Here is a 16,802-nt window from a genome sequence, read left to right as displayed (position 1 = left end):
GATCTAAAGAATGTGTGAACTGTTCACGTATCAACCGATTCAACACCGATACAGTCCACACGGTGCCACTGCAGATAAGATGTTAATTTAGAATAATATGATTGAGGAACAGGACTATGTCAGTGGAGATCAGCAGTACTGTATCATCACAGACATTAGACTGTATTTGCCCACAGTGGAATGTTCACACAGCATAAAAAGAACTTGCAGTATATAAACGTCAGAGAGTCAAACATGAGAGCGCACACCACTCGGACCGTGACCCACCCTGGTGACCCATACTGTGGGTTCAGGAATCAACTACATCAGTACATAACTTATGATAGATATGCAGTGAGAGCAATGAGAATAGAAACAACCCAATCAAGCAGTACACACTGCCGGGCCAGCTTTGTCAGAGTCAGAATAGGTATTTCAACAGTGTTGATGGAACGCACTGGGATTTAGATGTCTGTGTCATGCAAAGAATGGGTAAATGCTAGCGATCCGCAAACACGCTGCCTAACACATGCAGCATGGCACTGATCCATGAAGGAAACAATAATATGACATAGAACATGCATTCAAGCACCCTGAGTCATGTTTCACTCTGGACACACGTGCCAACTTCAATGTTGAGCAAGTTAGTTGTCTGCATGGGAAAAAGACTGAAGATCACCACCGATACAGACAGTGACCAGTTAATCCTGCCTACACATCATATCCTTCGTGTGCCCGGCATCAACCATTACTCCGTCTGTAGAGACTGAGTAGGTCAGCTTGCTGATTAAGATCAGTGGTCAGAGACCCTGCTTTCCAGTATCCACTCCAGCGAGCCAAGCACATCCACTGACAATGCCAGTGATGATCCTCTCTTGCCACGCAGCAATGGAGAGCTTGTGGACCGACCCGCAAAGGTGAAGCTATCACGTGACATATCCACCTCTGGGGCAGACTTGCGGCCAGCTCGAGGAGACGAGTCTGAGCCGCTAAAGGTTGTGACGCTCGTTTCCACTTTGCTTGTGCTGGGAGGCCTTGTGTGATGTGGTCGTACTGGAGCATCGTCACGTCCCACCATAGTGGTAGCACGGTCTCGATGACCTTTTGGCAATGACAGCTGTACTCCTGTCGTCCTGGTAGCAGACCTCTTTTTGGTTGTGACATGCTGCGGAGGACCTATCTTTATCTTTTTGAAGTGATTTTTCACTGTTCACCATGGCTGACCCAACTCACTGTCTGTCCAGTTCCCAGTGTGGCTGCTGTATTGACACCATCAAAACAATGTAATCTTTCACATTGATACTTGTGCACCCATGGAAAATTATTGTCCTTCCACATTGACAACAGTCATAGAAATTTGGACATTACACAAGAAGAACACAGCCTGTTCCCATGGAGCAGTCTCATGATCATCGGTAAGAGCATCAAGTTGATCTCATAATTGCCAATACAGTCAGTCCTCGCTTAACCGCACACATCCGTTTTCCCAAAAATATCCGGATATGCAAGTGAACCGGATAATTGAACACACACACTGTATGTGTGCATGGCATATGCTGTAAATCGGTATTGCAAGTCAACAAATATTCGGCGCATATTTATTTTCGGCTATTTTCGGCCTGGTCATGTTTTGCCGAAAATTTGTTGCGGCCGAAATTTTGTTTTGCAAGGTTTAGTGTGAAAGTGTATACAGGCGGCAGCAGTACAGGGCGAAAATATGATGCGGTTGAAATGGAATTTTGCCCTTGGGAGACGGAAATTTGAATGGGCCGAACATTTGTAGACTTACAGGAACCAGCGATTTTCTTCCGGATGGCGAGGGATCCGGATAAAAGAGGTCTGTCTGTACACAATTTCCTCATACCATGTACTGATCACCAGAGCATGCGTACATCATTACTTTCCAAATTCCTTCCCTCCGACACTTTCTAGCTCAGTATATCTATCATACCCTTGGGGTGTGGGTTAGTTGGTGACTCCTACACCATTCAATACGGAGAGGGAGGTTGGTCTATACAATCAACATGCAAGACCGTCAATTTCACTGCTGTTGTTCTTGGTGTTATATCTCTAACTTAGCTTTTCTTTAAAAGTTCAATTTTGTTTCAGTGTCCTTTAGTACAACGACGATGCAAGACCGTTTCCCACTTTCTTGTCATCGTCTCATGCAGTTGCCTCCTTTACAAATTTTCAGCAGGTCAGTGAGGAAAAAGACACCAAACACAATAGTGGTGAAAGCAACAGGGGTCGGTTGAAATGCACATGTATAGCTCATTGATTATCATAAATGCAACGTAGAAAATGACTCCCTAGTTCTTTGGAGCCAACCACAGCAGAAATAAACACAATAACAAGCAGAGTAGGAAACAGAATCAATGGAAATTCAGGAAATGTAGTGACTAGTTGAGCTAACACATTCACCAGTTCACTAAGATAATAAACAAAAGGGTGTTATACACATAAAGAAATCATGAAACTAAAGTGAATAGCATGATGATTGTTATGAATTAGAAGAGTGCAAGACAGCGAGCAAGCTAGGGGACAACAAATGGCAGAGTGGCTAGGCCATTAGGGGTACTGGCTCACTCACTCTGCAGTCTGATGCCTTCCTCTCTCTCCCTCTCTCTAACACACACACACACACATGCATACATGCGCACACACAGAAACACACCCACACCCACAGGCACACACACACGCACGCACGCACGCACCCACACACACACACACACACACACACACACACACACACACACACACACACAGGCACACACGCACACACACACGTACATGCACATATAATTATATGCACGCATAACCGCCTTCTTGTGGATCAAGCGGATTGAAGCTTCACAAAATAGTAACTTGGTCTCCACTGTTGTACAGGCTGATGTAGAGGTAGAGTTCCCCTGTCACGTTGGTCAGTGTCTCCGTTGCTCCGGTACGCCCATGACGTCCGACTAACGTGTGATTGTCACAATCCAACGACATATGTATGACGTCACCGGCTTGCCATGGCTGACCCAGTAAACTGCCTGTCCAGTCACCACCACCCCTGGTGTTGTGGCCGTACCATCCAAACAATGAGGTCTTTCCATTTTGATATGTGTCTAGTCGTGGACGCTGGGCATTACACAAGAAGAACATGTGAACGTTACCGGCAATGATGCGATCAAGACGGAGGGATATCTCGTGTTTGCCGCTACTCCATTTCCTCACGCCACATACTGACCTCCAGTTGCTAGCAGTAGCTCCACGAGTAACCGTTCGGTTGTTGTTTGACAGAACAAGATCAGAATGGCATTGGCCGGGATCACACTGTAACGGTCGCGGATCCACGATGGTAACCATTGCAGGACTTCCAGCTACATGGTGATCTCCAATCATGGCTGATACCTGCACTGAACCCTTCTTTCCGGTCGTCTTGTACGTTGCAATCATGTTAGTGCCTTCATTAGGACTACTGTCGGGCATCAGCACAGGCTGAATGGTGTCGGTGTTGTTGTCCGCAGATGTTACGTCAACGTGAACTGCAGACAAATGTGCCTCCGTCACAGCCAGACTATCACCTTGGCCATTCCTTGGCTCAATGATCACGGTAAGGTCGTCTCCCTCCTCAACACTGGCTGCAGTAGTCATGCTACTCTTCTCCGATGACAGCAAACCAATGTCATTCACCACACCAGTTCTGGCAATGCCTGCAGTCAGCTCCTCGACGTGGTATGGCGAAAACAATAGAGTTCCCAGAGCAAACACCTTCACATCTCTCTCGGATGCACTCACAGCATTCTTCGCTGCTTCCCCCAGCCATCCACTCATCTTCAAGAAATTCACATCCTCAGTGCAGTTCTCTGCCAGATGTTGAACTTTCTTGCTATACGAGGCACCAGCAAGAATCTGCCTGTTCTGCTCTTCAAGGGGAAGAAGATGTGACAACTGCAGTCGATCCACCTCATCCAGAAGCTCTTGTTGACGGTTTTCAATGGCTTTCTTCAGACCACCAAAAACGTCGTTGATCCGGGAGGACACGCCTTCAGTCTCATCACGGAGTCCACTCAGTGCCGCTTCAGACTTTTTGATCGACTCGTCAAAAACACTGCCACTGCCAAGTGATGTGCTAGTCAGCTTGGATTTCAAGGACTGACGAATGCTAGACGATGCATCAGTGATAGTCTGCACGTTGTGAGCAGCATGATCACCACTGCTTACACATTGCTTACACACTAGCTGCTCACAACTCAAGCAATACGAACACTGTACAAACGAGGGGTGGAATGAGCATTTGTGCTGGCTGGCTGATGTTCTATCACCTGTATGGCCCACGGCCTCACTGAGTGGCACAACCTTGTGTCTGTATGACCTGCGTGAGGTTGGATGCATATTGGCATGGCCAGTGCAGAAATTGTCACCACAGTCCATGCAAACAGCTACTGCTGCTGTATCCTCAGCACATTCATCACACAACTTCTTACGGCCAGCACTTGCAACAGCTACCTCCTCTCCGACCCCATCACTAGACACATCACTGTCTGGCAGGTACTGCAGCAAGGGCACACCTCCCTGTGGTGGTGGAGTGGTTGTTCCACATTCAGGACATCCCACAGAGCCCTTGCCACTGATGTATTTTTCCAAACACTGCACACACAACGAGTGGAGACATTTCAGCAGCTTGCCATGCTTACTACTACTTCTGCATGATCCACACTCTGGTCTGGACATGGCTAATCAATACAGCTGCACACACACACACGCCACAACCTGACTTCAATCTGACTTCAGTAGATACACCAACAGAGAACACTGGAAACTCAAAGACAAAGTCACTGTACATACCAGTACGGCACTACACCAAGCCTATTCGATTTACTGGGCAAAAATGATTTTTAATTCATCCACAAATGTTTTACCGCCAGCTTAGCCTATACTAGAGTGCGCGCTAGTCTGTATGCAGTGTATACAGACAGTGGCCTGACTTGATAGGAGCCGTGCACACTACAGACCATGGGGACTACATGTAGGCCAGATCGATTCTTCTCCTGCCTCTGGGGCATGCACATCAGTTCAGTTTGTCACATGTCATGTCAGTAGATAGTCAGCAGTGCACTAGTACTTCTTTGTTGTCATTCTGGACACTATCAGTGATGTACAGCAAAACCTGTCAAGGCGACCACTCGGAGATAAGGCGACCACCTGTCCTAGAAGACCACTGCAACCAGGACACAAGGGATGCTATTGCCAGTCAAATGATAATGGACAAAGAGACCGCCTGGTAACAGAGACCACATTTTGAAGGTCCCTTGAGTGGTCGTCTTGGACAGGTTTCTGTGTACATGGTCCTGTGTATGCTATCACGCTTTCCAGCCCACGTATTTTGATCTGTCTTTGGACGACTCCAAGACAACAATCACGTGACATATGGGAACCCATATTCTGTCTTCTACGTGTTTGCAGCCCAGAATCACATCCTCACAATGATCCCCCCCCCCCCACACACACACTCCCATCATAACAGTCATACCGTTAGTCTCACTAGCATACAAAACATGGAAACTACATGATTATAATTATGCTTTCAATGCTCTAACTACAGGACTGCTCAATGACATCCAGTCAAGTTTCTCAAGTACGCGCCGGGCGTTGCACAGCCCTAGACCTGCGAACACTGGGCTGGTAAAACGGGCATGGCGCCCACTTGACTCTCACGACTGGATTTCATTGAGCAGCACTGTACAGAATGTGAGGGCACACAACACACAGGACTTGTATTAGTCGAAAAAATCATGGCAAGGTAAATCTCATCCAAGCACGGTTTGCATCAAAACACAAGAAAACAAAGTGACTACAAGCAGTGCTCACCTTGAGCTTGGCATGGAGTGTTGTGTGGATGGCTGGACTCCAGTCCTTCAACCCACTGAATGTAGTGCTGTGGAACCCAGCCGTGCATACTGACTTAGCCAACAAGGCTTGCGCTAGCCGAGGTGATATCCTGGATATGCGCTGCAGAAATATTCTGGCATCGTCTGCTGGAATCATGTGAATGTCCTTGTACTGCCAGTACTGGGACTGTCAGCGACCCAGCTGCGGGCATGCTGTTGCTGTTGCTGGTGTTGGTACCTATCTTTTGCCGCGAGTGAATGCACCCGGAAACTGAGCAGATGAAAACGAAGAAATACTATGTCATTTTAATAGGTACCTCGAACATTGTGCTGATGATGTGCAGCTTCAAGAGTCGGACAAAGTCCACTCAGTCTCTCCTCGCCTCACAGCTCGCAGCTCGGGTACACACTATAACGTTACGAGTACTCGGTCAACTTCTTACCTACACGTAGCGGCTCGCCAACCTTTGTGGAATTTCCTTCCCTGCCACTACCGGTATTTGTTACGGACAGGTCGGCAAAACGAGCAGTACATGTAAGCAAGCACAAGCTACATTGTGCTTCTCAGTTCAACTACGGCTACGAGCGGCGGCTCAGTGTTCCCAGACCCAGTCACCCAGTGATGGCAAACATCAGCGAACCAAGTACAGGATTGTGTAACTGAACTGGCCAGCATTTCCCTGCTACCTGGGACAGTGGGAGGCGACACTGCAGAGCCTGAGGAAGTGAGAAAGTAAAAAAAAATTGTTGCCGGGTCTCTTTGGTCCCGCCATTGTCATTGAAAAGTGCTGAAAGTCACAGATACCTCACTACCAAACCTACTACAGTGGATATTGTAGAGGAGACGCTTCAAACCCTACCACTGCTTCGGAGAAAGTAACGAAACGCTTAAGTAACAGTTAGTTGCTATTTTGTGTCCGCAAAGCATGGAACCTTTTTGTTACTAGGTCACAAATACATTGCTGCAACAAAGTAAGTAAAGTACAATGGCATGATAGTAGATCTACTAGTAGTGTGTGCATTCTATAGGAGATGGGAGAAGATTGACACTGCATCAGTTTGGTGAACACGAGGTACACAATCATGCACTAAGCACATGTACCTGTGTACGTGTGTGTAGAGTAACACACTCACATACCGGTAGCCGTTACTTCGAGCTGGTAGGGTCTGGGAGTTGGAAGGTTTGACCAGGCACAAACACCTTGTTAGTACAGACTGTCAGTCGAGGAAGAATCCCGTTACTCCACTTTTCTGGTCGCTATATTCGCTAATTTGGTTTGCTTTTTTTATAATTCCGGCCACAGATCGAAACTCATTATTATAGTCATAGACACATTGCGCAAGCTCCACTGCAGCAAAACCTGTGTGTGTGTGTGTGTGTGTGTGTGTGTGTGTGTGTGTGTGTGTGTGTGTGTGTGTGTGTGTGTGTGTGTGTGTGTGTGTGTGTGTGTGTGTGTGTAAGGTTTTCCAGTCATAGACACAATTACCGGTATATGATTACAAAGGCACACAATGAAAACCTCGGGCAAACTCCGTTGTGACTCAGAGTTTCATGGCTGAACCAATCATCATACAGTTGTGTGCCTTTGTGTACACCGCTCTGCCTGAATCAGGTATTGAGCACATTCACAGAACCTAAGCTACTGCCTCTGTCACAGTGTGTATAATCCTAGATAGTATTCTAAGATGCTCAGGCTGTCACGGTATTGTGCTCTATGTCCAGTGAACAGAGGCAGTAATACAATAGTCAATACTCACACAGCAATGACACAACCAAGTCCTTTTCTGCCGGTACTCAGAGTTTAGTATCATATCCCACACCATGCTGTTTGCATGATCAGTGGTTCTTTTAACTCGTATCCATAATAATTATGTCTTTTCTCTTCCACATTATTATGGTGTACTACTAGCTGTGCTAGTACTTGTTAGCAACAATCCGAACTAGCGCACACATGCACACTGCACTGCATTTAATTGCTTTGTACTGCATTCAAGACTGACGTCATGCGCTTTGTTTTGCTGCATAATCACAAATGCGATTAATGGCACCAGCCCATTTTGCGGAAAAGAAAAACAAATCTTGCTTGCCCTGTTGTGCTCTTCCAGACAACAGATCGTGCTTCAGCAGTGTTTCTTTTCCTTTCGTAGCTTTGCTGCCAGCCCGAGTGTCACCTCGACACTGTATCTTCAGTATGTCTGAGCTGACCTAACTGTCGACACTGTCAAGGCAATGCCTTGCCAAGCCCTCCGCGACGAGCCTTCTCAGCGCGGCTTGAATCCGAAAGGAAACTTAGTAAAAGTATTTTACAGAACCGTTTGCTGGCACAACTAGCCCTTGGTAGTGAGGTCTGCTCCGGCCAGGAGAACCAGCAACACGACAGTGCGGACACGGCTCGCGAGCCCAGAAGCCCGACTTGCCCCAATGCCTCCTCCGCCAGCTCAGGTGACGCGGGCTCAACGGATCTCTGCGCTCTCGTACGGGACGAGGTGTAGTCGGCTTTGTCGGAGAGCATTGTGCCGCTCCTCACCCAAGGCCAAGTCAATGCGGCTGCTGCCGCCACTACGCCAGGCCAAGCTCCTGTAACCCACTCGATCAGCCACCTGCACCAGCTGTGCCCAAGGCTGTGCAAGAACGTATCTTGCGAGGGGAGTACGTAGATTTTTCAAGTTTGTTGCTTGAAATTCTTGCACACTTCCGGCCCAACATTCCGGCTGGTGCACAGCCCGAACGACGATAGCCAGCTAAATATCGTTGAGTCGGATGACGCGAAGCAGGTGCGTCGCAAGGTTCACGATAATTATACATGTAGCTACCCGGCTCGAGGCATGGACCACATACATGTCTGTTATCACGGCTGCTGCCCCACACCGCACTGCTGAACTGATTGCGTACCAGCAGTTGATCCTGACTGCTGTTGATCCTGACTGCTAACCGCCAGTTCTTCCCAAGCGCGTGGCTAGAGTACGACCGCCAGCCGCGGATGCTCGTGGCCCAGTAACCAGGCACGAAGAGGTTGGACACCATCGACGTGAACCTATGGCAGATAGCTGTCACAGGCCATGCACACCCAAAATGCGCTCAATGTAAGACGGTCCATCCAGGGGCGGTTTGTGTCCGTTTCGTCCCCAAGCCAGCAGCATTTACCTCCAGTGGTCGCATCCATACCAGCGACGGCCAAGAAATCTGCCGCAACTTCAATGAAGGTCGCTGTTCTTCGTCGTCGTGCCGCTTCTCCCACACCTGCAGCCAGTGTGGCAAGGACCACCCATGCATCATGTGCAACCAGCAGCAGCGCAGAGCCAATCGGCCACCCCGCCGCTCCTAGCAGAATGGCTACTGAATCGCCTGACTCGGTACGTAGCTTCTTTCCTATACACTCTGCAGACACCACACTGCTAGCTGACCACTTTGCCCGCCTGTTACGTAACCCCTCAGATCAATCATGTGTTGCGTATGTTCTCCATGGCCTGCGCCGTGGCTTTACTCTTGAATTTGCCGGCCAACACGACATTTCGGTTTTCTCTAATAATCTACCCTTGGCTTTCACTCACGCGGCATTTATATCCGAGCAATTAGCTGCTTCCTGCGCCCGCAGCGAGACCACAGGCCCATTTCCGTCACCTCCATTTCAGTTCATGCGCCGCTCTGGTATTGGTGCCATCCCCAAAAAGAACGGCAAGCTGCGAATGTTCCACCATCTGTCTAGTCCGGAAGGCACAGCGCGAACGACAGCATTCCTGCCGAGCCGCTCTCTCTGCACTACGCGAGCATTGACATCAACATCATCATGTGGCCCAGAATCTGCGAAAACCAGGCTTAGGGTGAAATTTCACAAAATGACTTTTTTCCCATTTTCAGCTTCTACTGGGCATGGGAGGTCAGGAGACAAAAATTGTCATGCCCACAGCCTGTGTATTTGTCCAAGCTCGATGTACGCAGTGCATTTCGGCAGATCCCAGTCCGCCGTCAGGACTTCGCTGGGAAGGCTCCTACTACTACGAGCGCTTTCTGCCTTTCGGCCTCCGCTCCAGCCCAGCCGTCTTTGACTCAGTAGCCACAGCAGTCAACTGGATCATGCAGCACGAGTTTGCTATAGATCACCGGCTTCATTACCTCAATGACTTTCTCGATATCTCCACTGGTTTGGCTGCAGCCAACCAGCAACTCACCATCCCCCTCCGGGCATTCACGTATCTCGGCACTCCTCTTTGCTCCATCCCAGCTCGAAGGGCCATCACCATCATTGACCTTCCTTGGTATTGTCCTAGACTGCGAGCGCCACGAAGCTCGGTTACCAGAGGACAAGCTGTCCGAGATCCGTGCGCCACTCGTGGCTACTATCAGCGAGCGCAGCATCGGCCAGCGTCAACTCGAGTCCCTCCTGGGGAAGCTCACTTTTGCTGCCCGAGTCATCGTTCCTGGACACACATTCATGCGTGAACTATGATCAGCGTGCCCTGAACTGTATCTGTGTATGCGAGTGCGGTGCATAAAGCCCACCTTGAGAATGGGTTTGCCGGCCCCTTAGTAGATGCGTGGCTTCTGAAGAGGGTGTTGAAGGGCATCCAGCGATGCCATGGTACGGCTGTACTCACCCCTCGCCTTCCTATAACTATGCCAATCCTACGACACCTGACGGATGCACGCCGGAAAAGTAGTATCCTGAATGGCCATGACAAGCTGCTCTACCAAGCCGCCATGCTGCTTCTTTGGACTTCTTCGGTGTGCCGAATTCACTAATGGCATCACACGGGGCGGTACTAGCTCCCCTGGTGACGGACGCCTGCAACTCTTCCTGCTTTCATCCAAGACGGACCCATTCAGTAAAGGCGTTACTAGTGGCATTGGCCCGTCTGTACCGCCGTACTACCCGGTCCGTGCCATTGTTAGCTACCCGTTTGTCACTCGTCGTGAGGGACCAGAGCAACTCTTGTTCGTACTCTCGAACAGGCAGCAGCTGACCAGGCAGTCATTCACAGTAACAGTATGGTCTCTTGTCGCTGCGGCCGGTGTACCATCCCAGTCGAACTACTCCAGGCATTCGGTCCACATTGGTGCAACCACCACCGCTGCTATGGCTAGTGCCCCCGACTCCTTCTTCCGAGTGGCAGGTCAGTGGAAAGAGCGATGCATGTCTATGCTACATCCGGACTGCAACAAGCGCTAAGCGCCAGCTATCGTCCCGGCTTGCTGCCGTGCCATGGACGACATGATCCCCAACTCGGGTGAGTAATGAGCTACTGAACTCTAGCTGCGCAATGCTTGCCTGTGCTGACATTAATTGACCCTTGCTGTGCGTCAATAGTGCTTAGCTAACGGAGTGCTGGTTTCATGGGTCCACTCTCACAACTGGTGTTATCTAGCTATTTGCTGCGGCTCTGCCTTGCGCTATATTACATCCATTTAGCATTGCAGCTCTATGTTGAGCTAACAGCAGCTCTACTTTGAGCTAACAGCAGCTCTACTTTGAGCTAACCGCAGCTCTACTTTGAGCTAACAGCAGCTCTACTTTGAGCTAACAGCAGCTCTACCTTGAGCTAACAGCAGCTCTACTTTGACCTAACAGCAGCTCTACTTTGAGCTAACAGCAGCTCTACTTTGAGCTAACAGCAGCTCTACTTTGAGCTAATCGCAGCTCTACTTTGAGCTAACCGCAGCTCTACTTTGAGCTAACCGCAGCTCTACTTTGAGCTAACAGCAGCTCTACTTTGAGCTAACAGCAGCTCTGCTCTGAGCTAACACCAGCTCTACTTTGAGCTTCAAACCAGTTGTTTCGAAACCAGCACTCCTCAATCCAAAGATGCCTCTTTGTTGACTTTTTTGTGTGAGGGATGGGGCTAATGGTGTACTAGCTGTGCTAGTACTTGTTAGCAACAATCCGAACTAGCGCACACACTGCACTGCATTGCTTTGTACTGCATTCAAGACTGACGTCATGCGCTTTGTTTTGCTGCATAATCACAAATGGCACCAGCCCATTTTGCGGAAAAGAAAAACAAATCTTGCTTGCCCTGTTGTGCTCTTCCAGACAACAGATCGTGCTTCAGCAGTGTTTCTTTTCCCACCATCCCTCCCTATCCAACTTATTCACACCATCATAATTATCGTACCCACTAATCGGGTCCACTCTCACAACTGGTGTTATCTAGCTATTTGCTGCGGCTCTGCCTTGCGCTATATTACATCCATTTAGCATTGCAGCTCTATGTTGAGCTAACAGCAGCTCTACTTTGACCTAACAGCAGCTCTACTTTGAGCTAACCGCAGCTCTACTTTGAGCTAACAGCAGCTCTACTTTGAGCTAACAGCAGCTCTACTTTGAGCTAACAGCAGCTCTACCTTGAGCTAACAGCAGCTCTACTTTGAGCTAACAGCAGCTCTACTTTGAGCTAACAGCAGCTCTACTTTGAGCTAACCGCAGCTCTACTTTGAGCTAACCGCAGCTCTACTTTGAGCTAACCGCAGCTCTACTTTGAGCTAACAGCAGCTCTACTTTGAGCTAACAGCAGCTCTGCTCTGAGCTAACACCAGCTCTACTTTGAGCTTCAAACCAGTTGTTTCGAAACCAGCACTCCTCAATCCAAAGATGCCTCTTTGTTGACTTTTTTGTGTGAGGGATGGGGCTAATTATTATTATTTGTAGTTCCGGTGGTAGATCTCCATGGACATAATAATCATGGGTGGATCAAATGAAGTGCCATGCCCAAGACTCAAGAATAGATGCATGTCACCTATGTCAGACAGCGCTTGACACAACCAAAACCACATAAAACTGGTCGGTAAAGACAGGGACAGCTCAACACAAAGCTGCATGATCACTACCATACAAGGAACAAACATGATAATTCTAATGTTATCGCATGGTCGCGAGTTATTGACTGAGTACTAGGGACCGGCGGATTCTGCTCGAAAAGCAGTGAAATTGGCAGAACCTTACAAACCTTATGGCAGGCAATTCCTCGAATTCTGCTCCATTATTTTTATCCACATACCAAACATGCATGAAACTTACCAGAAAAAGTACCGAATTCTGGCAATTTTTCTGCCGGCAGAATCCGCCGGACCCTACTGAGTACGAGGTCAACATAGGAAAAAAGCCGGGTAAAAGATAGAGGTGAAGCCGTTGTATTCTACGAGGTTCTATTTCTTATTTTGATAGTACGAGGTTCGCCCCCTTGTCGGACATTTTGGTTCAACCATTGTGAGACTTACCATCTCAGCCTCGCCGTTAGGAGCTGCATCTGCCACCCAGGTATCACAGGCATAGTGGTGGCCTGGCACATGCACAACTTCCTGTGTGAATGCATTCATTCGCATACACCTACACCTCACAGTTCCTCACTCTATCACATTCACCTGCTTCCACGCCTCCATTTCACTCACCTTTTGTAGTAGCTCACACCGTCGGAACACTCTCACATCTTTTCTTCTAATTTCTTTCGTCTTCTCTCCCACTTTAGTTTGTTTTTGTTTTTTACACCTCACCTTGTATACTTCCCACTATCCGATAACCTATAAGTAGTTTGTTTCTCCATATAGCCTCTATTGTGAGACGAATTTTTCCCTGATGATAGTCTCAAGAAAACTTTTATTGTATGTACGGGTAGCATATCCAGTCTGTATTGTGGTTGTGCAACAGGTGTGTGGGCCACAGGCATATGAATCTGCTGTATGATCAGCCTCCTTCTCCCCTCTCCTTGTGAGTGAATTATTGAATAAGCGAGTTTGTAAGATGCAGCGTCGTGTGATTATGACAATGCTAGTTGTTTGCGAGCAGAGTTGTGTGTCGACGTACAATTGAACATGTATGCGGTTTGTGACTCCCTACTCTTCGTCGTCCCCTCCCCTCCCCCGTACGCTCCACATCCTCCATCGTCCCCAGGCCCCCGTACTCTCCCCCACCCCACCCCCCCCCCGTACTCTCCCCCACCCCACCCCACCCCCCCCCCCACCCCTGTATTCTTCCCCATCTCCTATACCTCTGTGTCCTTCTCCCTCAACGCCTCTCATGAATAATTATGTTCATCTAGACTACAGAAGAACCTTGACAACGGGTCACAGTGCCTATCAATACACGGCATACAGAGCTTAGTACAAACGAACATCCGTTAGAAGAAAAAGTGATTTAAAACGTCTCTACTCACTAGTTTCATGCTGGAAAGCAATCCTGAGGAGACATTTCATCTAGACTACTACTGCATCTCTGAGATGGGTCATGTCCTCCCACCAGGGACTGACCACAGAAGTCAGCCAACCCCTGCGCTAGCTTTAGCTGCGCACATAATGGGAGGTCAGAAGTTGTAAAAATGATCAGATGTGGAGGGCAGGAGCACAAATTAAGTTCACAAGGGGAGCACGCATCCGGATAATTGCACCTCGAAGGAGTCAATGGCCTAAAGCTAATGGCTACGGCGAAGGCAGAGGTGCATATTTTTATATTATATTTTTAATGCATGTATTACATTTTTCAAGGATTCTCCAGAGGCAAATGGATGCCTATCAAAGGGAGTTTCCAGGGGAAAGGAAGTAAAGGTGGCTGTTATGTGAGAGGGAAGAAGAGACATGAAAAGGTGAAAAAGTAAAAATAATACAAACAGGAACATATTTGCCTGGAATGGTTTGAGGATCTTGAGGTATAGGGCTTGAAAGTGATGACGTCAAAAACGGCCAGGGAGTAGTAAGTTGACATCAGATTTCTATTTTTGATCCACTAAGGTGTGACTTTGCTATTGCCTCAGTATGTGGGTGTATAGCAACCCACTCATGTCGTATGCAGGGGTGACATTTACTTCGCCACCAGTTGTAACCTCGCCCCCAGTAGCCAAATCAGTCAGTTTCACTGGTTACACGAACTTTTCCGTTTGAGATTTTTTTTCCTTGAAATTAATCCTTGCTGGTTTTTTTCATCTAAATGTCCCGCTATTATCTGCAGAGGTGATTTCTTCCCTCGTCGATTTCTTTCCTGCTTTTATACCTCGATATTTAGGTACTTGTTTCCCTTCTTCCCATGCTTCATCTTCCACTCTCCTCTCCCCATTTCCCCATTTTTCTTGCGATATTTATGTGGGAGACTTCCGTGATAAGCATCCATTTGCTTTTGGAGAATCCTTTTAAATAAATACAATACAATACATCACCTTGCTGTGAGTAAGACGGCTTGAAATGTGCTTGGATCTATACAAAAACTGGATCCAAGTGGATCCGGTTTTTGAATTTTTGAAATTGTTGCTATGCTGTGACGTAGCACTTTGAAGCCCTATACCGTGATCTGGCGGTTCACACTGCTTAAAAGTTAAATTAAGTCAAACGTACAAACGAGTCACAATCATAGTAACCGTGGGAACTGATGTTTTTATATTTTGTATAGAAAAGAAAAAAGAACCCAGGAACTACAAGCAACATAAGGAGGGGAAGGTCCATCCGAGTCCATTTTTATAATTATATATTTTTGTTTTTATTGACATGACACATAATATTGATAGCAGCAGCAGCAATAGAAATATACCAGCTTGGAGAACAAGCATTGCTGGAGCACACACGCACTGCACCAAACACTGGACTAAACATGGGACAAAACACAGGACAAAACATGGGACAAAACACTGGACAAAACACAAACATGGGACAAAACACAGGACAAAACATGAGACAAAATACTGGACAAAACACATATAGACTGAGGCAAGATAGTCAACAGCTCAACGAGCTCATCTTGTTCATAGCATCGACATTCACATCATGCCCGCACATCTGCAGCCAGCAGCCCAGTTATTCTTACTCAGTCTGAGGCACAGCAGCCTGTCGGTGAGACCACCGACTCACGATGCGGCAGAAGGCACACTGTCATCACACGTACATTTTACCTTAATGTCATTTTTATTTGAATATTTATATTCACGCTCCCTTTGCACCGCCGGAACTTTCATTGTCGTGGTCGTCCTCGACATGATTAGTACCGCCAGAGGCAGAGCTATTTCCCTGATCAACCCCGCGAGAGGCAGAGCTAATTCCCTGATCAACCCCACCTGAGGCAGAGCTAATTCCCTGGTTCTTGGCCTTCTCTTCCTTACACTGCTCCAAACACTCAGCCATCGGGTCTTAGTTTTCACCTGGAGAGAGAGAGTGAGAGAGAGAGAAAGAGAGAGAACAATGAGATGAGCTCCAGTCCCTCAGGAGGCGTGGGATCAAATCTCACCACTGCCACCAGTGTTAGCTCCCGGCTAAACGAAGTCCCCTCACACTTCCAGAACACAAGGGTTTTGTAGAATAATTATATGGACGGAAGTATTTATACAAGAGAGTAGACCATGGTAGCCAAGAGTGAGAAGAATAACAGAGCAACAACTACTAGAGAACCACTGGAGCATGCGCTCTTCTATACGTGAGTGGCTCTCATTACTATGGTGAAGGAGCGGGAAATACGAATAGTGAGTGTGTACGATCTCAGTATAAATACACCTATTACAAGTTGTAGTGGTGCAGCATTTGTCCTTTGCTGTTTCGTTCATTCCGTATTGCTTTATTCTACACCATCGGTGTACAGTAGGAAAATACAATGTTCGATCGATCGCCGTTCTCTCAATTTTCATAGGCCAGACTAACATGTACCTGTTCAAGGCGATAGTTGTGAGTTTTTCCACCACCTGGATATTTCTACCGTTGGATCAGGTTATGATTTGGCCGAGTTTAGAAAGTTTGACTGAACCATCGTGCTCACAGTCAATGGTTCAAAATTGAGGCTTGGACGCGAAAGGGTTTTAAAGGTGTACTCACTTCGAAGCTCGTCTCCGAGAGCCTGAATAGCCTGAGTCGCTTCCCGAAGTATCTTGAGCTGTGACTAACAGCACCATGAGCAGGCAGCAGCAGGCAGAAGCAGCAGCAGCAGCAGCAGCAACCGCAGCAGCAACAGCAGCAGCAATAAGAGCAGCAAAAGTGACAATTTTAGC

At 47.8% G+C, this 16,802-nt stretch overlaps 2 protein-coding genes across 4 annotated transcripts in view; both read right to left on the bottom strand.

Annotated features, from left to right (window-relative positions):
* The window catches only part of LOC135815012 (uncharacterized), a 108,407-nt gene that overhangs the window by 67,366 nt on the left and 24,239 nt on the right, over positions 1-16,802 (bottom strand). The gene's annotated exons all lie outside the window — the stretch shown is intronic.
* The window catches only part of LOC135806702 (forkhead box protein P2-like), a 20,045-nt gene continuing 18,488 nt past the window's right edge, over positions 15,246-16,802 (bottom strand). The window contains exons 9-10 of the mRNA XM_065320931.1: positions 16,630-16,693; positions 15,246-15,965 (exon numbers count right to left, since the gene is read on the bottom strand). Coding sequence (XP_065177003.1) covers positions 15,955-15,965; positions 16,630-16,693 — 75 coding nt within the window. The 3' untranslated portion in view covers positions 15,246-15,954. The remainder of the gene's footprint in view (positions 15,966-16,629; positions 16,694-16,802) is intronic.

Source organism: Sycon ciliatum, chromosome 1 (genome assembly GCF_964019385.1).
Source record: "Sycon ciliatum chromosome 1, ocSycCili1.1, whole genome shotgun sequence".
NCBI classification, from domain to species: Eukaryota; Metazoa; Porifera; class Calcarea; order Leucosolenida; family Sycettidae; genus Sycon; species Sycon ciliatum.
Note: the sequence above shows the minus strand (reverse complement) of the source record. Positions and strands in the feature narration are given on the sequence as shown.